Source organism: Herpailurus yagouaroundi, unplaced genomic scaffold, assembly GCF_014898765.1.
Source record: "Herpailurus yagouaroundi ecotype Mexico unplaced genomic scaffold, PumYag 197, whole genome shotgun sequence".
Taxonomy (NCBI): Eukaryota; Metazoa; Chordata; class Mammalia; order Carnivora; family Felidae; genus Herpailurus; species Herpailurus yagouaroundi.
In genome coordinates, this window is record NW_024412428.1 from 14,613,048 (window position 1) to 14,633,599 (window position 20,552).

General features: G+C 38.6%; 1 protein-coding gene across 6 annotated transcripts in view; it reads right to left on the reverse strand.

The window, feature by feature from the left end:
- Positions 1 to 20,552, reverse strand: part of SPART (spartin) — an 89,701-nt gene that overhangs the window by 20,597 nt on the left and 48,552 nt on the right. For 2 of the 6 annotated variants that reach the window (XM_040448210.1, XM_040448208.1), the window contains exons 1-3: positions 10,343 to 10,471; positions 5,677 to 6,485; positions 1,549 to 1,746 (exon numbers count right to left, since the gene is read on the reverse strand). In XM_040448210.1, the coding sequence (XP_040304144.1) occupies positions 1,549 to 1,746; positions 5,677 to 6,483 (1,005 nt within the window). In that variant the 5' untranslated portion in view covers positions 6,484 to 6,485; positions 10,343 to 10,471. Of the gene's footprint in view, positions 1 to 1,548; positions 1,747 to 5,676; positions 6,486 to 10,342; positions 10,474 to 10,700; positions 10,820 to 11,383; positions 11,409 to 20,552 lie in introns of those variants that run through there. The other 4 variants (XM_040448211.1, XM_040448209.1, XM_040448213.1 and 1 more) reach the window with 4 other exon arrangements.

Here is a 20,552-nt window from a genome sequence, read left to right on the forward strand (position 1 = left end):
TAAAAAAAACTAAAACAAAAATGACGTGCAACCAAAAAATAACACCCGAGGAAAGTAAACATGTAACCTAAAAGTCAGTTTAATTTCTTTCCTAAAGCCCAGTAATATATGTCCAATGAATGTAGGGGTGAAGGGAGTAACTGCTCTATAATAGGTCTGAAATAATTAAAAATGTCACTTCATTCAGCTAAGTAAATGGCAAAGCTAAGACTTGAACACCTATCCACTTGGTCATGTTTCTGTCTTTATAAACTACTCTCTATGAGCACACTAAGGCTACACACATTTCTGTCTGGGGGGGTCACATGTTTTGTTAATATACTTTAAATGTTTAGTATTGGCTATGCTAAAGTATATATTGACCACCAGATCATTCTCATATGCAGTTCATGTAAGCTAATGCTACAGATGACTCTGACCTCTGGTTTAGCCGGTAGTCTATTCCTATCATCTGTGATCTTTTCAATATAGGTATGAATTGAAAGAGTATTCGAATTCCTGAGAAAAGAGTAACAAAGCTTTTGAGACTAAACTCAAGGGAAACCATTTTGTGAAATCCTCCCTGATCTCCTTCCTGAACTGTGTGTATACTTTTATTTCATCACCTATCATACTGTACTGTGGTTACTCAGCCACTGTAAGTACAAGAGAATAGGAGTTGTTACATATCTTTATAGTGTCTTATTCTGTCTTCCCACCCACCATTTAATACCTAAACAATGGATTCTAAATACACACTGACTAGAGAATAAAAGATTATACAATTATGCTGTGAATCTCCTTCAACTTCAGAAAACTGTCAATATTCACAACAAAAATATTTTCCCCCTCTTGTCCTACATCAGGATGAGCAAGAACTAAAGAAAGCCTCTCCTTAATACTCTATTTTATCTCCCCATAACAGATCAACATGCAGGCAAAAAAAAAAACAGGCTCAAATAAGGAAAATTCACAGGATGACCAACCATATTTTAAAATCACACTTTATTTTCTCTTTATTTGGTTTCACTTATCATGAGAACAAAGATAATTCCCTCAAATAAAACCTGTTTCTTCCTCAAAATGCCAATCATACCCCTAAAATGTCCAACTTAGCCCATATGCTAATGCCAAAATTACCTTCACTTCACCATTTAGTCCCCTTAACCTATTTTTCCAACTGAGCAGGAACACAGTGATGATAACAAGAGCTAACATTCACAGAACACTACCGCTTGCCAGCACTGATATAAGACAACAATAACTTTAAATCTTCACCACGGCCCAATAAAGCAGATGATATTATTTCCATTTTATGATAAGGAAAGTAAAAAGAAGAGCAATAAGTTGAGTTAAACAGCTATTAAGTGGAAGAGCTCAAATTCAAACCCAGAGCTCACAATCTTAATCATTACTTATAACCAATTTCCAACTAGTATTTGTGAACACACAAATTATATATTCTCAATCTCCTAACTCTGATTACATTACAGCCTATTACAATTTCTCTAAAAGCAAAAGTTGCTTATGTTAAAGCAGATTTTCATCCTAAAGATGATCATACATTACCTGAAGCCGAAGGTCAGACATCTGTCTTAATAAATCCTCGAAGAGTTCTCTATCATCTTCTGGTAATTCAGAAGACAAGACAACCCCCACAAAGCATCCTGACGCTTGTAACATGGTATCAGGAAACATGTAGGCTCCCACAGTACATTTAAGAACTGGAGATCTATCAGGAACTAGAGGATACAACCAGTCACAAACCTGAAGGAATTAGTTTAAAAAAAATTAATCAAAAGAACTAGGTTTTCACTGAAGTTTTAGAATTGTTATACCAGAAAATAAACATTTCCAAGTTCTAAATGCATTTTACAAAGCTTTACAGAATCAATGATTCTCCACTAAAAATTAGCTATTTGCTAGTATGATCTTTGTGCATACCACTCACAAGAACTGTCCTAAAAATGCTATTGCTCCACTAATTATACAGTGTTGAAATTAGTGACCTTAAATAGCCCACTAATTAACCAATGATGAGTCTAGTTTTAAATAAATAATGGTCAAAGTAAAGCGAAACTATATTATTCAAATTAGACATCCCTTTGTGGAAATACATAAAATCAAACTGTTTTCAAGTACATATAATTACTGATTTAATTAATTCTCACAACAATTCCATGAAGTTAGTTATTATCATTTCATGTACAAAACTGAGGCATAGAGAGGTTAATTAAGTTGCTCAGAGTCAACTAAAAAAGTAGAGCTAGGATTTAAACACAGATCTGGCACCAGAGAAGCCAGACAATTACTTTAATTAAATACCCAGAATTCATAATATTGAATAATTTTTTTTTTTTTTAGAAATTGACATGACATAGCTAGAATAGAATATGAAGTTATGTTTATGGAGTTACCTTCTATTATTAAGTTCAATCAAAATGACACAAAGCTGCCCAGCAATATCATCAGATTGTCCATATGCTAAGACTTAAGCTCACTGGATGAGGCACATGGGTGGCGCTGGATTGAGTATCAGACTCTGGATTTCGTCGTAGGTCATGATCTCATGGTTCATGGGATTGAGCTCCCCATTAGGCTCTGCACTGAGGGGGCAGAGCCTGCTTGGGATTCTCTCTCTCCCTGTCCCTCCCCTCCTCACATACATGTTCTCTTTCAAGTAAACATTGAAAAAAAAAAAAAAGGCTTAGGGGCTCCTGGGTGGCTCAGTGATTTGGGCATCTGACCGGCTCAGGTCACAATCTCGCAGTTTGTGAGTTTGAGCCCTGCATCGGCCTCTGTGGTGACAGCCTGGAGCCTACTTCTGATTCTGTATCTCACTCTCCCTCTGCCTCTCCCTGGCTCATGCTCTGTCTCTCTCTCTAAAAAATACACAAATATTAAAAAAAAATAAAAAAGAAGAAGACTTAAGCTTACTTTCTGGAGATCTAAATTCAGAAAAGACTAAGCTTAAATCATAATATCCAAATGAATTCATTTCCATCGAGATTACATTCTTTGAGCAAGGAGAATATAATTGTGTTGCTCACTCAGGACACATGGTCTTCCTAATAATAAGAAACTGGGAAGAACAATCTATTATCAAAATATTGTATAGTAAATATGAGTCAAAGAGCATGGAAGATTTCATATAAAAAATGAAAAATTCTCGGGGCGCCTGTGTGGCTCAGTCGGTTAAGCGTCTGACTTTGGCTCAGGTCATGATCTTGTGGTTTCTGAGTTCGAGCCCTGCATCAGGATCTGTGCTGACAGCTCAGAGCCTGGAGCCTGCTTCGGATTCTGTGTCTCCCTCTCTTTCTGCCCCTCCCCCGCTCACACTCTGCCTCTCTCAAAAATAAGTACAAATTAAAAAAAATTTTTTTTAATGAAAAATTCTGGTATACTGCCATCATTTCTGACCAACAGAATATAAACCTGCAGGGATCAAAGAATCCAAGTCTGATTCTTTCTTGGAAAGTGCTTAAAAAACATTTTCAAATTCTTCTTTTATAGATTGTCTTTTTTAGTCATCTCAAATGCCACTTTCCAACTTTTTTAAAAGTCAAACTTTAGAGAAGTCACAAAATTGATTATCACGTTTTCAAAAGTATGATATATTGCCATGAATAGTATATGAAATAAATTTAAGTAATATACAGACTATTTGAGTAGTAATGTATTTTAATATATATTAACAAAAAAATACATCTTTCTCTCAACTTCACAGCTGTTATTGGTTAGGATAAAATTAACAAATGAGACATTTAAATTCAAATATTAGGAAAGTTATAGCAGAGATATGAAATTGACAAAAAAGTTGTAAAAATTATACTTACATAACTAAAGTTTGGGAAAGTTTTATTTTACAATGTCATGATTTCTCTAAGATTAATTACATTCTGGACACCTTGATTGAAAGGGAGTATCCCCAAATCTTCTGAAATAAAACCTTATAGACCTTTCTCAGGGTAGATCATTAAGAACTGGAAGGCTCATCCACCACAGGCTGATTTCACCCAGATTCACTTTCAGGGGGCAACTTATGTCTAAGTTCTAATTAATGGAATAAATGTAATAGGTTTAAAAGGTATATTAAAACTAAAACCAGGGGAGCACCTGGGTAGCTCAGTTGGTTAAGCTTCTAACTTCAGCTTAGGTCATGATCTCACTGTTCATGAGTTTGAGCCCCATGTCGGGCTCTGTGCTGACAGCTCAGAGCCTGGAGCCTGTTTCAGATTCTGTGTCTCCCTCTCTCTCTCTCTGCCTCTCCCCCACTCACGCTCTCTCGCTGTCAAAAATAAACATTAAAAACAAAAATTAAAAAAAAAAAAAACCTAAAACTAAAACTGGGGCATCTGAGTGGCTCGGTTGGTTAAGCGTTCAATGCTTGGTTTTGGCTCGGGTCAATATTTCATACTTCATGGGGGCTCACATCAGGCTCTGCACTGACAGCACAGAACCTGCTTGGGACTCTCTCTCTCCCCCTCTCTGCCCCTCTCCCACTTGCATGCACTCTCTCACATGCACTCTTAATATTCCAATTTAAATGTCTCATTTGTTCATTTTATCCTAACCAAAGGAAATGAAATCTAGGTAACTAGTGCCACAACTAAACCAACCACATCATCTGGACTCTGGACAATAGGACCTGCTTTGCTCAAACAGTCATCTCCCTTCTAAGCAAACTCCTTTGTTATACCCAATGTAAATGGAGTCCTCATTTGTACCAATGTCCAATCTTTTAAAAATACATTGTTATTGGAACATCACCTTCAGAATACTTCATTAATTCTGTAACAATGCCCTAACATCCTGTATTTATAGCCAGTCTTTACTCTTCGACAAAGAGCATCCTGGTAAATTTATCTGCTTGGAATGTTAAAATGCATCTTAAATTATCATCAGAGTCTCTACTTCTAGACCAAGGTTTCTCAACCTGTGCATGATTAACGTTTTGAGTTAGATAATTTTTTTTACTGACAGAAGCAATACTGTTTAGATGTTTAGCAGTCCCCCGGCCTCTACCTACTATCTGCCAGGAGCAGTAGCACAACAATAGCAGTTGTGACAACCAAAAATGTCTCAAGACGTTCCCAAAATGTCCTTGGGTTGGGGGGTGGGGTTGGGAACCACTGTTCTATATACTGGGCTGCGTCTAGCCCAGATCAACTGCTCAGATGGGGCTTGACAATATTTGTGGAAATTTACACATCCACATGAGTTACATAAATCTCTTCTGAATTGAAGTTATTAGGTTTCTTCTTCAATAAAAAATTGAAATTTTATGGGTACCTGAGTGGCTCAGTCAGTTTTAAGTGTCCCAAATCTTTATTTCGGCTCAGGTCATGATCTCACAATCCTGAGATCAAGCCCCACATAGGGCTCTCTGCACTGGGCACAGAGCATGCTTAAGATTCTCTCTCTCCCTCTGCCCCTCCCCATACGGTCTCTCAGAAAAAGAAAAAAAAGAATTCAATTTTAAGGATGAATGCTTCGATACCCCTCAGGTCCTGTCATCATAATTGTAAAAGTAAAACACAAGCTTGTATCTTTAAGGGTCATAAATTTCATACAATATATTAAAAAGAACCAGAAAGATCTTTTTACATTTATTCTCCTGGATACATAATATTGACAAACAAAAATAACGTATTTCATACATATTTCAGATTATGTTTACACTTTTCATTGGCTTACCTGAAGAAACCCAGGAGGACGGTTTAGAACTGTATCAAGAGAATTATCCAAGAACCTCACAATTCGAAGATACCCTGGATACGAAGGTGCACTAACCTCCCCTGCAGGATTTACAAAAAAAATCTGTACTCCATTTGGTATCAAAATCAACTCATCTGCATCTAGCCCTAAGGTCTCAAGAGGAGGTGGTTGAGAATGATTCCTATAAAAGTCTTCTCCAACTGATGAAAATTCCCCAGATTCTGTCCCATAGGATACAGTATAATGACCCTCAGCAGCCTGAGGAGTATAAGCAGGAGGTGCTTCTGCTGGATGACTCTGAGATGGTAAGGATAAAGAACTAGATGCAGAAACCAACCCTGGACTTGTTGAAGTGCTTCCATTTACTTCAGTGTGCTGAGAAAGTGAACTAAAGGAGTGAGGCTCTGGTGACTTTTCAGGTATGTCTTTAGGCGGAAATTCTGGATATAACTTGGGCACCTCCTGGAGATCATTCCGTAGAGAAGTGGCAAGACCCTTCTCCAGAATTTCCAATCTGGTACGTACATTCTGTAGTGTTTCTTTCATTTTCTGTTGCATCTGTCTAGCAGATTCCCAACCAGGACCAGTGTGTTCAGGCTCTGTGGATGAAATGCTGATTCCCCTGAGCAGGTGTCCTATTCCTTGCTTATAGTAGTTCTTTGCTTCTTCCTTCTGACCTAATTCATCTGTATTTAGTCCTTTATTAACAAATAAAAAGGCCTTTGTGTATGCTTCCTTGATGATCTTAATTTCAGAAGGTTCTCCATTTTGTGGTTCTTGCTCCATTTCTGCCAAACAGAAAATATTATCTTCAATTATCTAATTTAACTATTTCTTTAGTGATTATCAATTTCTCCTACCTAAAGATATTTCAAGAAGACAGGAGCTTTGTTGGTCTGTCTTGTTCACTATTGTACTCCCTAAGCCTAGTATTAGATCTGACATAGAGAATGCACTCAATATGTATTTGTTGAATAGATAAATAATGCTCGTTCCTAAATATCTTTTTATTTAAAAAATTTTTTTTAACATTTTGGAGAGACAGAGAGAGACAGAGGCGAGAGGCAGAGAGAGAGGAAGACACAGAATCTGAAGCAGGCTCCAGGCTCTGAGCTGTCAGCACAGAGCCTGATGCAGGGCTCAAACTCAGGAACCATGAGATCATGACCTGAGCCAAAGCCGGATGCCCAACTGACTGAGCCACCCAGGTGCCCCTCTAAATATCTTTTTAATTAAAAACAGAAGAGAACAAGAATATATCTACTGAATAATTTTCTTGTTCCAGTTTCTTATAATAAATAAAAGTTTCCTATCACGTATCTAACGTTAGAACCAAAGAGCTTCATTCTAAAATGTACTATAATACAGATCCAGATTTTAGCCAACTAATTAAAAATGAGGTTGAAACACACATTAGAGAGGAGAAAAATGAGAAAAAAATATCTGGATAAATCTTTAAAGTTACCTGCTTCCATTTAAAGGTGTCAAGTTACTCACATGTGGTTAGTTCTATTCCCTCCCAAAACTCCATTAAAATAACTCTAACAAGGGGCGCCTGGTTGGCTCAGTGGGTTAAGTGTACAACTTTGCCTCAGATCATGATCTCATGGTTCGTGAGTTCGAGCGCCACGTTGGGCTCTCTGCTGTCAGCAGAGCCCACTTGAGATCCTGTCTCCATCTCTCTCTGCTCCTCCCCCGCTCATGCTCTCTCAAAAAATAAACATTAAAAAAATAATAAAAAAAATTAACAAGATTAAAAAGGCATAACCTCTCATTCTTGTTAATGAGAAAATGACGTGAACAGGTACTTCACAAGCATATATTTTTTAATGTTTATTTTTGACAGGAGGAGCTAGTGGGGGGAGGGGCAGAGAGACAGTGGATCTGCATGGAAGAGGGCTCTGCAAGAGGGCTCTGCACGGGAGGGACAACAGGGAGTCCCATGTGGGCTCTTACTCACCGAACCATGAGATCATGACCTGAACACAAGTCGGAGGCCCAACTGACCAAGCCACCCAGGTGTCCCCCAAAAAGAGTATTTAAATTTTTTTTTTAATGTTTATTTATTTTTGAGACAGAGACAGACAGAGCATGAACAGGGGAGGGTCAGGGAGAGAAGGAGGCACAGAATCTGAAACAGGCTCCAGGCTCTGAGCTGTCAGCACACAGCCTGACGCGGGGCTCGAACTCACGGAGTGTGAGATCATGACCTGAGCCGAAATCAGCCACTTAACCGACTGAGCCACCCAGGCGCCCCAAAGAGTATTTAAATAGCCTATGAAGGGGAGCACGGGTGGCTTAGTTAGTTAAGCGTCTGACTTCGGCTCAGGTCATCATCTCACAGTCCGTGAGTTCAAGCCCTGCATTGGGCTCTGTGCTGATAGCTCAGAGCCTGGAGCCTGTTTCAGATTCTGTGTCTCCCTCTCGCTCTGCCCCTCCCCTGTTCATGCTCTGTCTCTCTCTGTCTCAAAAATAAAATAAACGTTAAAAACATTTTTTTTAAATAAATAGCCTTTCAACGCCTTATCTTGTGCATACCTTCATTTCAAAGCTTATTTTACACAGTGTGCTGAAAGATTTCCTGAAATAATGTGTCTCTGGAAGAAATGGGTTGGCTACTGAGAGGGAAGGCAAGGCATGGGGGGTGAGGGGTGGGGGGGGATGGTGTCCAGGGGTCTACAGCTGAATAGCATTCCTTGCTGGCACCTCCATCTTGGGGGAGGGAGAGGGGGAGAAGTTTAGCAAGGAAAAACGCCTGGAAATTGATCAGGTGAAATGTAATTGGACTCTGCACACGGAAAGGAAAAGTGTGGGCTAAAATACTGTATTTTTAATTTGGGATTTATCCCAGGATGTTATATTCTCCGTAGTCTCTGAGAAAATGCATTTCACAGGGGTAGCAACTGCAGAATAGTATTTTTATTTTTTCTAGTGCCTGTTATGGGGTGCCTGGGTTGGGTCAGTTAAGGGTAAGACTACAGACTCCGGCTCAGGTCATGATCTCACAGTTCTTGAGACAGAGCCCCAAGATGGGCTTGCCCTGACAGCACAGAGCATGCATGGGATTCTCTCTCCCTCTATCTCATGCACAAGCACTCTCTCAAAACAAACTTAATCTAAAAAAGGAAAAGAATTACAAAATGCCTGTCATATCCCTAATCGCAATTAAAAGTTTATCAAAGGCTTGAAAAAATGAAACCCATTATTGCATGATTTCACTTATTTTAATTTTTAAAGTTTGGAACAGAAAGTCTTCAAAATGTCAATCTGTAGTATTTAATAAAACAGTATAATCGTCTTAAAACCGAAACCTGGTTCCAGATACAAGCGGTGCATTTTTTTTTTTTTTTAACGTTCTAACAAAGTAAGTACAATGTGTGGTGCATGTGTGTAAGCTTTAAAAAAAATCTCAGGAGAAAAGGTGAAATTCTGAATCAAACAACTAACAACTTAGTTCAATCCCATAAACCCTAAAAGCAGTAACGATCAAGGTAAAGGTCAACATTACAAGTAGTCTTTAATACAGACGATCAAGGTAAAGATCAACATTACAAGTAGTCTTTAATACAGACGTTGCTCTACCCACCTATCTGGCCTTTTACCAAAAAAGGAGGGGGAACTTTACCTGTATGCAACGCCCTCCAATACCATCCCATCCCATTCTCGTCAGGAGAAATATATAAATGATGGTCCACAAGGCCCCACAGGTGAGAAAGAACCCACATAAAAGCTTCCTGTTTCAAACCGGTTTCCTATAAAAACACCGAATGAAGTTTGATACTGCAATGGAGAGCAATTAAAAAATAGCTCGATTCGTAACCGGGGACCTTACTATATTTTTTCTCGGTTTTGCTTTCGCAAATTTTGAAGAAAAACTGTTGAATTCTGAACTATTTAAAGCAGGATTTCAGAGGCAACAGCAATCTCGAACGCAAACCCATTAAAATGACACGGCAATAAAGTTAAGTTTCGAGGATCCTCAAGTGGGAGTAAAGCAATCCACTAGTGGAAAACTGGGCCAACCCTACGGTAATGCAATAATGCCACGTCACGAAACAGTGCACATTCCAAGAAAAACTTTCCAGGCACAGAAATTAGGTCAGAGAGATCCTCTGCGGTGCCCAACCTCCAATGAACACGAACAAATGTATTCCAAAGAGCAAAATCCTACGCTCTCCATTCCCATCACAACTGCTGTTGGTTGCTGACATTTTGTAAACAAAGACTACCGAACTTTCACGAAGCCTAACTGCTGGGTAAGGGCGAATAACCACAGCCATTTTCGAAGCCAAGTAAACAGAGCGGAATGAGGCAGCAAGAAGGGTCAAAAGAGACATTCCGGGAGGACGACGACCAAAGGGGAGGGGGTGGGAGGCAGCGCTGAGGGCGCAGGAAGCGCAGAACTCGCAGGTCCCATAAATATGTATGATATGGGGGCTAAGTGAACAACTTCTCAAACTTTTCTCTAGAAATTGCTCCCTTCAACGACAGCTGCATCTCCTACTTGGATGAGGGGGTCCGGGCCTTCTCTGTCCTGCCCCTCCCCCCAGCCCCGTCAGCCCGCGGGGCCCGGGGCGCTCACGCCACCAGCCCGCCTTGGGGGTCCGCGCGAGGGCGAATCTTTCTCCTCCGGCCGCCGCCCCACCTGTGCCTTCCAGATCTCGGGCGCTCGGGCGCCACCCGAAGAGCTCCCCGCCCGGCTGCCGCAGGCCAGAGGCCTGCTCCCTCAGACGCGGCGCGGCGGCGAAGTGCCCGGCCGGGACCGGTCCCGAGGTTCTTCGCGCTTCGCACTAGCGCGCGCGCGACCGCACGACGGAACTCACAAAGCATTCCAAGTCGCGCGCTCCAGAGCGCGCCACGTCACGCGGCCGCGCCGCCCCGCCCGTCAGCTCTCGCTCCCGCATCAGGGCACTGCGGGTAGGTTTTCACGTGACGCCCACTCGGGCGCCTCTCTCCCCGCCCCCCTCCCCGGCCCGCCCGGCCTAAGTCCTACCCACCCTGACCTTCTAAATGGTGTGTGCGGAGACGTCAGTCACCTTCGAATCCCGGAGTCAAGGCGAAACTCTGTGGGGAGACAAGGGGCGAGGGCGGAAGGCCCCAGAGAACTACGTGAACCAGCCCCTCGCCGCGGACCCCCGACCCGGGTCTCCGCGGCCACGTCGACAACCCCCGCGCTTGCGCAATATCTTCTGCCTCCCCCGCCCCCCCTCCGCGGACCCAAGGCTGCCGGAGAGGCTAGGAGAGAGCGGTGGGCAGGGACGGAAGTCATGGCTAGAGGGAGCCCTGCGCGCGGTGCACGTGCGAGAACAAAGGCCGATTCTCTCCGCTCTTCTGGAACCTGGGCTTTGTGACGCCTGTATTCTAAGACCGTTGCCTCCCAAAGTCCACGTACGCTACGTGGTAAAAGTCTCGGGGTGTGTAATCTAGCAGTATGGTACAGAATGTTAAATTCCTGACACGTCAGGATACAGAGCAACGGTGCTAATACTTCTTACGACTGTGAGAGGCTAAAAGGAGAACGGCAAAGTGAACATACCTTACCTTACTTCAAGACCTCTTTAAAATTAGTAAAATAGTGTGGACGCCAGATTTTAAACTCTTCGATCGGCCTGCCTTTAAAAAACTGCATGTATAATGCCCTTAGCCTTTACAGCTAGTGACTTGTTTAGGCATGGCAGTGACTTACCTCCAAATGTATTCTTTACCTCAGTCAAAATTAGTCAGAGGACTGTTGGATGACCACTGGGTGAGGCTTTTAAATTAGGGGCCATTTGGGAGTTTCCCCAAATTGAAGAAAGGTAACAGTCATCCCAAAGAGAAAAACCTGTTAGGAAGATATACATTAATACGATGGTTTAAAGGATTTTGTACGTACACATCTTCAAAGAATTTTGGAAAAAATGTGACTGTGTACCTTCTCCCTCTTTTTATATGGACCATAAAAATTTTCATCTTAAACAGTTGCAAAAGATGCAAATTGTTTTACTGTAAATTGACGTTTTTAAATAAAACTGTAACATGTAACAGTTTTAAATGTAGCCAGTGAAACTCAAATACCAGGTAATTTGATATTGTTCACCAATTTTTAAAACCGCATTAACAAGCTTCTCTTTAATGGGAAATTTTACATCATTCCTTTTCTTCCTGAAACTGTATTTCCATATTTCCTCATAAAATTTTCTCTTAATATAGTATCTCTTTCTTCTGGAAAGTCTTTTATTGATCATCTATTACACTTCTCTGCATCATAAATAAGTACATAAATTTAAATCTAATTTTATTTTTTCAAAGGAAAGTATTTTCTATTTTAATTTTTTGAGAAAGACAGAGAATGGGTGGGGGGGAGGGAAGAGAGGGGCAGAGGGAGAGAGAGAGAACCCAAACAGGCTCGGTGCAGAAGCCCAAACAACCTCAGGACCATGACCTGAGCTGAAATCAAGAGTCAGACACTTGGGGTGCCTGAGTGGCTCAGTAAGTGTCCGACTCCTGGTTTCAGCTCAGGTCATGATCTCAACGTTTCTGAGTTCGAGCCCAGCATCAGGCCCTGTGCTGATAGTGAGGAGGCTGCTTCGGATTCTCTCTGTCTCCCTGCCTCCCTACCCTGCTGGCACTGTCTCTCTCTCTCTCTCTCTCTCTCTCAAAATAAAAAATAAACTTAAAAAAAAAAAGTCGGTCATTCAACCAACTGAGCCACCCAGGCACCCCATTTAAATCTAATTTTATAATTTTGCAATAGTCGTAAAGGTTAAAGTGTTTAAAAATGTGAAAATATACAAGATCGTTACATATAAAAACCCTAAAATATACTACAAAGCAACTAAAACTAATCAAGTACATCAAGGTTGCAGGATAAAAGATCAGCATACAGAACTCAATAGTATTTCTAAACACTAGCAATGAATGCTCCAAATATGAAATTAAGAATTTCATTGACAATATTATCAAGAGCAAAATACTTTGGAATAAATTTAACAAAATAAGTGCAAGACTTGTACACCAAAAACTACAAAACATTGCTAAGAGGATTTATAGAAGACCTAAATAAATGGAAAGACATTCTACATTCACAGACTGCAAGATTTTATATTGTTATAATGGCAATATTCCCCAAACTAATCTATAGCTAGAAGATAACCCCTACCCAAATCCCAGACAATTATTGTGCAGAAACTGGCAAACTAATCCTAACTCATATGGAAATGCAAAGGAGCCAGAATGGACAAAACAATCTTGAAAAAGACGAACAAAAGTGGAGGATTTACCCTTATTATTTTTTTTTTTTTTGGTTTTTGATTTGTGCTTTGCTTCTTTTATTTGTTCTTCAAGTTTTTACTTAAATTCCAGTTAGTTAACATACAGTTAGTTAACATACATACAGTGTAATATTAGTTTTAGATGTAGAATTTAGTGATTCATCACTTATATACAACACCCAGGGCTCATCACTACAAGTGGCTTCCTTAAACCCATCACCCATTTAACCCATCCCCTCTTCCCCTACCAACCTCCCCTCCAGTAACCTTCAGTTTGTTCTCTATAGTTAAGAGTCTGTTTCCTGGTTTGCCCCCCTCCTTTTTTATATGTTCATCTGTTTCTTAAATCCCACATATGAGTGAAATCATATAGTATTTGTCTTTCTCTGACATTTCACTTAGCATAATACTTTCTAGCTCTATCCATGTTGTTGCAAATGGCAAGATTTCATTCTTTTTTATGACTAATATTCCATCATATATATACATATGTGTGTGTATATATATATAATATACATGTATATGTGTGTGTATAATATATGTGTGTATATATATGTATATATAATATCTCATATTTTATTTATTCATCCATAAGATAATGGACATTTGGGCTCTTTCCATAATTTGGCTATTGTTGATAATGCTGCTATAAACATAAACATTGGGGTGCATGAATCCCTTCAAATTAGTATTTTTATATCCTTTCTGTAAATACCTAGTAGTGTAATTGCTAGATCATAGGGTAGTTCTATTTTTAACTTCTTAAACCTCCATACTGTTTTCCAGAGTGGCTAAACTAGTTTGCATTCCTACCAACAGTGTAAGAGGGTTCCCCTTTCTCCACATCCTCACCAACACCTGTTGTTTTCTGTGTTGTTAATTTTAGCCATTCTGACTGGTGTGAGATGATATCTCACTATAGTTTTTATTTGTATTTCCCTAATGATGAGTGAGGTTTAACATCTTTTCATGTGTCTGTTAGCCATCTATAGGTCTTCTTTGGAAAAATGTCTATTCATGTCTTCTGCCCATTTTTTAAAACTGGATTATTCGGTCTTGGGCTGTTCAGTTTTATAAGTTCTTTATATATTTTGAATATTAACCCTTTATCAACTATGCCATTTACAATATCTTCTACCATTTCAAAGCTTGCCTTTTACTTTTGTTGATTGTTTCTTTCACTGTGCAGAAGTTTTTTATTGATGAAGTCCTGATAGTTCATTTTTGCTTTTGTTTCCTTTGTGTCAGGAGACATATCCAGTAAGAAGTTGCTATGGTTGATGTCAGAAAGGTTACTGCCTGTATTCTCCTCTAAGACTTTGATGGTTTCCTATCTCACATTTAGGTCTTTCATCCGTTTTGAATTAATTTTTGTGTATGGTGTAAAAAAGTGGTCCAGTTTCATTCTTTTGCATGTTGCTGTTCAGTTTTACCAACACCATTTGTTGAAGAAACTCTTTTTCCCATTGGATATTCTTTCCCACTTAGTCAAAGATTACTTGACCATGTAGTTGTGGGTCTATTTCTGGGTTTTCTTTTCTGTTCCATTGACTTATGTGTCTGTTTTTGTGCCAATACCATACTGCCTTCATCACTCTAGCTTTTAAGTCCAGAATAGTGGTGCATCCAGCTTTGCTTTTCTTTTTCAAGATTGCTTTGGCTATTTGGGGTCTTTTGTGGTTCCATACAAATTTTATGATTTTTTGTCCTAGTTCTGTGAAAAATCCTGGTGGTATTTTAATAAGGATTGCATTAAGTGTGTGGATTGTTTTGGGTATGGATATTTTAACAATGTTTGTTCTTCCCATACACGAGCACAGAATATTTTTGATTTCTCTGTATCATCTTCAATTTCTCTCATCAGTGTTTTATAGTTATCAGAATACAGATCTTTTACCTCTTTGGTTAAGTTTATTCTTAGGTATCTTACAACTTTTTGGTGCAGCTGTAAATGGGATTGATTCCTTGAATTTTCTTTCAGCTGCTTCATTATTGGCGTATAGAGACGCAACAGATTTCTGGACATTGATTTTGTATCCTGCAACCTTACTGAATTTGTGTATCAGTTCTAGAAATTTTTTGATGGAGTCTTTGGGGTTTTCTATACAGAGTATCATGTCATCTGCAAATAGTGAAAGCTTGACTTCTTCCTTGTCTGTTTAGATACCTTTTTTTGTGTTATTGTCTGATTGCTGAGGCAAGGACTTCCAGTACTATGTTAAATAACAGTGGTGAGAGTGGACATCTTTGTCTTGTTCCTGACTGTAGAGGAAAAGCTCTCAGTGTTTCCCCAGTGAAGATGATATTAGCTGTGAGTTTTTGTATATGGCCTTTATTATATTGACATATGTTCCCTCTGTCCCTACTTTGTTGAGAGTTTTTATCATGAATGGATCTGTACTTTGTCAGATTCTTCTTCTGAATCTATTGAAAGGATCATATGGTTCTTATCCTTTCTTTTATTAAGGTAGTATATCACATTGATTGATTTGTGAATATTGAACCACTCTTGCAGCTCAGGAATGAATCCCACTTGATTGCGGTGAATGATTCTTTTACTGTACTGTTGTATCTGATTTGGCAGTATTTTGTTGAAAATTTTTGCATCCATGTTCAAAGATATTGGCCTGTAGTTCTCTTTTTTAGTGGAATCTTTGATTTTGGAATCAAAATAATGCTGGCCTCATAGAATGATTTTGGAAGCTTTCTTTCCATATCTATTTTTTGGAATAGTTTGAGAATGATAGGTATTAACTCTTCTTTAAATATCTGGTAGACCTGGGATGCCTGGGTGGCTCAGTCAGTTAAGCGACTGACTTCAGCTCAGGTCATGATCTTGCAGTTTGTGTGTTCGAGCCCTGCACTGGGCTCTGTGCTGACAGCTCAGAGACTGGAGCCTGCTTCAGATTCTGTGTCTCCCTTTCTCTGCCCCTCCCCCACTCACACTCTGTTCTCTCTCTCCTTCAAAAATAAATAAACATTAAATTTTTTTTTTTTAAATATCTTTCAGACCTCCCCCCATGAAGCCACCTGGCCCTGGACTTTTGTGTATTGGGAAATTTTTGATTACTTATTCAGTTTCTTTGCTGGTTATCAGTCTCTTCAAGTTTTCTATTTCTTCTTGTTTCAGTTTTGACAGTTTATAGGAATGTATCCATTTCTTCCAGATTGTATGATTTGTTGGGATATAATTTTTCCCAATATTCTCCTATAATTGTATTTCTGTGGTGTTGGTTGTTATTTTTCCTCTCTCATTTGTGATTTTATTTATTTGAGTCCTTTTTCTTTTTGATAAATCTGGCTAGGGGGTTATCAATTTTATTACTTTTTTCAAGGAAACATTTCCCGGTTTCATTGATCTGTTCTTTTCTTTTCATTTCTATATCATGTATTTTTGCTCTAATCTTTATTATGGAAATAATAAGTTCTTCTTCTGCTGGCTTTAGGCTTTGTTTGTTGTTCTTTTCCTAGCTTCTTTAGGTGTAAGTTCATGTTGTTTGAGATTTTTCTTTCTGCGATCCATTTCTCTCTGAAACCACATCTCCACACTTCCTACCTTCCTCTATGTGGCTTCTTCTCTCCTTCTATTGTGCACTTTGTTCTGTCAGTCCTCAGGTCATTGTTGGGCATTCAGAATGATTTGATAGTTACCTAGCTGTGTTCGAGGGTCAAGGCAAGCCTAGAGTCCTCCTACTACACTGACATCTTAGCTCCCCCTCATATGTTTCCTGATAACCAAATTTACTACAAAGTTGCAATAATCCTTTCAGTTTGGTATTGGCACAAGAACAGACATATGTGGGATAGAATTGAACAATGAAATAGAATTAATAACCCATAAATAAGCCCATTCACAGTTAACGGATTTTCAATAAATCTCAAGAATATTCAATGGGAAAGAAGTATTATTTTCAACAAATGGAACAATAGGAAATTCATTCAAAAAGGAGAATTTGGACCCCTACCTCACAACATACTAAAAAATTAACATAAAATGGATCAAAGACCTAAATGTAAGAACTAAAACTGTAAAACTCTTAGAAGAAAACATGAGTAAATCTTCATAAACTTGGATGAAACAATGATTTCTTTTTTTTTTTAAGTTTATTTATTTTGAGAGAGAGACAGCATGTGTATGCGTGAGCGGGAAAGGAGCAGAAAGAGAGGGAGAGACAGAATCTCAAGTAGGCTCTGGCTGTTAGTGCGCAGCTGGATGTGTGGCTTGATTCTCATGAACCATGAGAACATGACCTGAGCCTAAATCAAGAGTTTGATGCTTAACCAACGGAGCCACCCAGGCACCCCTGAAGCAAGGATTTCTTAGTTACAACCCCCAAAATATAACGAATAAAAAACAATTGATAAGTTGTATTTCATCAAAATTAAAATATTTTGCTTTTCAAATGACACCATCAAGAAATTGAAAATAACAACACATAGACAATGAGAAATGATTCGCAAATTATTATATCTGATTTGTATTTAGAATATATAAAGAACTATTATAACTCAACAAATAAGGCACAGTTTTAAAATGGGCATAGGATTTGAATAGACATTTCTCCAAAAATATACAAATGCCCAGAAAGCACATGAAACATATGTTCAATGCAATTAATCTTTAGAAAAATGGAAATCAAAAATACAACATGTCATTATTTATCCTCTAGAATGTCTATAATAAAAAAGATAGATACTAACAAGTATTGACAAGGATGTAGAGAAATTCAAACTCTCATGTACTACTGGTACCAATGTAAAATGATGCAGCCATATTTTGGTAAGCAATTTGCATCTTAAAAAGTCATTTGTAGACTTACTATATGACCTGCAATTCCCATGACAGATGAAATTGTGTACATGTTGTCATTTCTCTTGGTTCAAAAAAATCAAGTGATGCTCTTGTTATAAAACTTCCACTTCTGTTTATTTAGTTTAGGTGCATAGAGTCTCTCAGTTTTCACATCTATAAATGTTAAAATTGAGATAGAACTGATGCTGTATCCTGTGTTATTCTGGAAATAGAACACATGTAATACAAACAATAATATAAATAGCTATACACACATACAAAGTGTACAGGTATACTTGACCGAAATGTTCACAGCAACATTATTTAAAATGGCCAAAAAGTAAAAATAACCCAAACATATATCAATCATGAGTGGATTTTTGAAAATGTGGTATATCCATACAATGGAATATTGTTCAGTCCCAAAAATGCTGCACATGGATGAACCTCAGTGAGAGAAGCCAGATATGAACATATATCGCATGATTCTATTTTTGTGAATTTTTTTAAATGGCAAATATACAAAGACAGAAAGTAGACTGGTGGTTGCCTAAGGCTGGGGTTGGTAATTAGAATTGACTGTAAATGGACACAAGGTTTTCTTTTTAGGGTGATAGAAATGTTCTAAAATTAGATTGTGATGATGGTTGTATAGTTCTGTAAATATAATGAAATCCATTGACTTGTACATTTAAAATTAGTGAACACCATAAATGGTGTATACATATTATATTTAAAGCAGTTTGAAAAATACCTCCTGGGTAGAGGGATTATTATATTTGTAATTATATATATTTTAAGTGTGGATAAATATTTATTGAACAAAGAGCATATATTTATTGGAAATGCATCTTAAAGTGGTGACGGGGACTTTTTTTCCAGTTAATTAGTATACTTCCAGATGATTATCATTTATTTCTAGAATGGGACAGAATTCAGCTTCAATGCTATTCTAATTTCAATATTTATATATGTAAAGGCTGAGAAACTCCACATAAACAAAATGAACTAATCTAGGTTATCACTGGTGATATTACCTAATTGCTCCCAGCTCATGTTGAACTCAACAGAACGACTTGGTATAAAATAAAAGTCCTGGAAAGTACATTTTGTTTAAGGCTAATGTGATAATACTATTCTAAAAGTTCTAGGGGACCTTGAGTGGGTCAGTTGGTTGACCGTCCAACTTTGGCACAGGTCATCATCTCACAGTTCACGAGTTCGAGCCCCACATCAGGCTCTGTGCTGACAGTTCAGAGCCTGGAGCTTGCTTCAGATTCTGTGTCTCCCTCTTTCTCTGCCCCTCCCCTGCTCACACTCTGTCTCGGTCTCTCAAAAGTAAATAAACATTAAAAAATTTTAAAATAAATGAATAAAAATAAAAATTCTACGTGATGCTAGGTCTTCACTGTATGACCTCATTCAACTTTTCTTCCTTAAATTTTTTGCATATGAAAAGCATGAATTTGACCAAAGGTCAATAATTGTGATGTTCTTAGTACAGTATAATTTTCCCCTGGCAGACCAAATAGTGGATGATGGACAAATGTAGCATTTTAAAAACTGAGTAATAAATAGATAAAAGTAATTTCTTATTCAGATTTGTAGATACATATGTAGGCTTTATAAGTTCTATATTTCCATATAAAATATTTTATCTGTTCCTTAGCAAATATATATACCCTTAAAAAACATCTATTAAAGTATGAAAAACAATTCCTTTAATATTTCTTACTAGCCTGATTTGACTTCATTCTTGCCAAATTGATGTTTTTTATATTATAAAGAGGCTAACGGCTGGTTCAGTAAACTACCTCATTTTCTTTTTCTTTTTTTAAATTTACATCCAAGTTAGTTAGTATATAGTGCAATAATGATTTCAGGAGTAGATTCCAGTGATTCATCCCCTACATATAACACTCAGTGCTCATCCCAACAAGTGTCTTCCTTAATGCCCCTTGTCCATTAAATCCATCCCCCCTTCAGCAACCCTCAGTTTGTTCTCTATATTTAAGAGTCTCTTATGTTTTGTCCCCCTCCTTGTTTTTATATTATTTTTGCTTCCCTGCCCTTATGTTCATCTGTTTTGTATCTTAAATTCCACATGAGTGAAGTCATGATATTTGTCTTTTCTCTGACTGACTCATTTCACTTAGCATAATACACTCGAGTTCTATCCACGTTGTTGCAAAAAAGTACCTCATTTTCTATACACTTAATGTGTATAACAAGATGGTGGGGTAAAGTTTAACACTAGACACCAAAATTCTTCTTCTTCTTCTTCTTCTTCTTCTTCTTCTTCTTCTTCTTCTTCTTCTTCTTCTTCTTCTCCTTTTTAATTTTAGAGAGAGTGCTTAAGCAGGAGAGAGGGTCAGAGGGAGAAAGAGACAGAGACACAGAAAGAATTCCAAGCAGGCTCCATGCTCAGCATGGAGCCCAACGTAGGGCTCAGTCCCTTGACTCTTAGAATCCCAAGCATGATTCCATGGGCCTGGAACTCACAAAACATGAGATCATGATCTGAACTGATATTAAGAGTTGGATGCTCGGGCCGCCTGGGTGGCGCAGTCGGTTAAGCGTCCGGCTTCAGCCAGGTCACGATCTCACGGTCCGTGAGTTCGAGCCCCGCGTCAGGCTCTGGGCTGATGGCTTGGAGCCTGGAGCCTGTTTCCGATTCTGTGTCTCCCTCTCTCTCTGCCCCTCCCCCGTTCATGCTCTGTCTCTCTCTGTCCCAAAAATAAATAAAAACGTTGAAAAAAAATTTGAAAAAAAAAAAAAAAAAGAGTTGGATGCTCAACTGACTGAGCCAC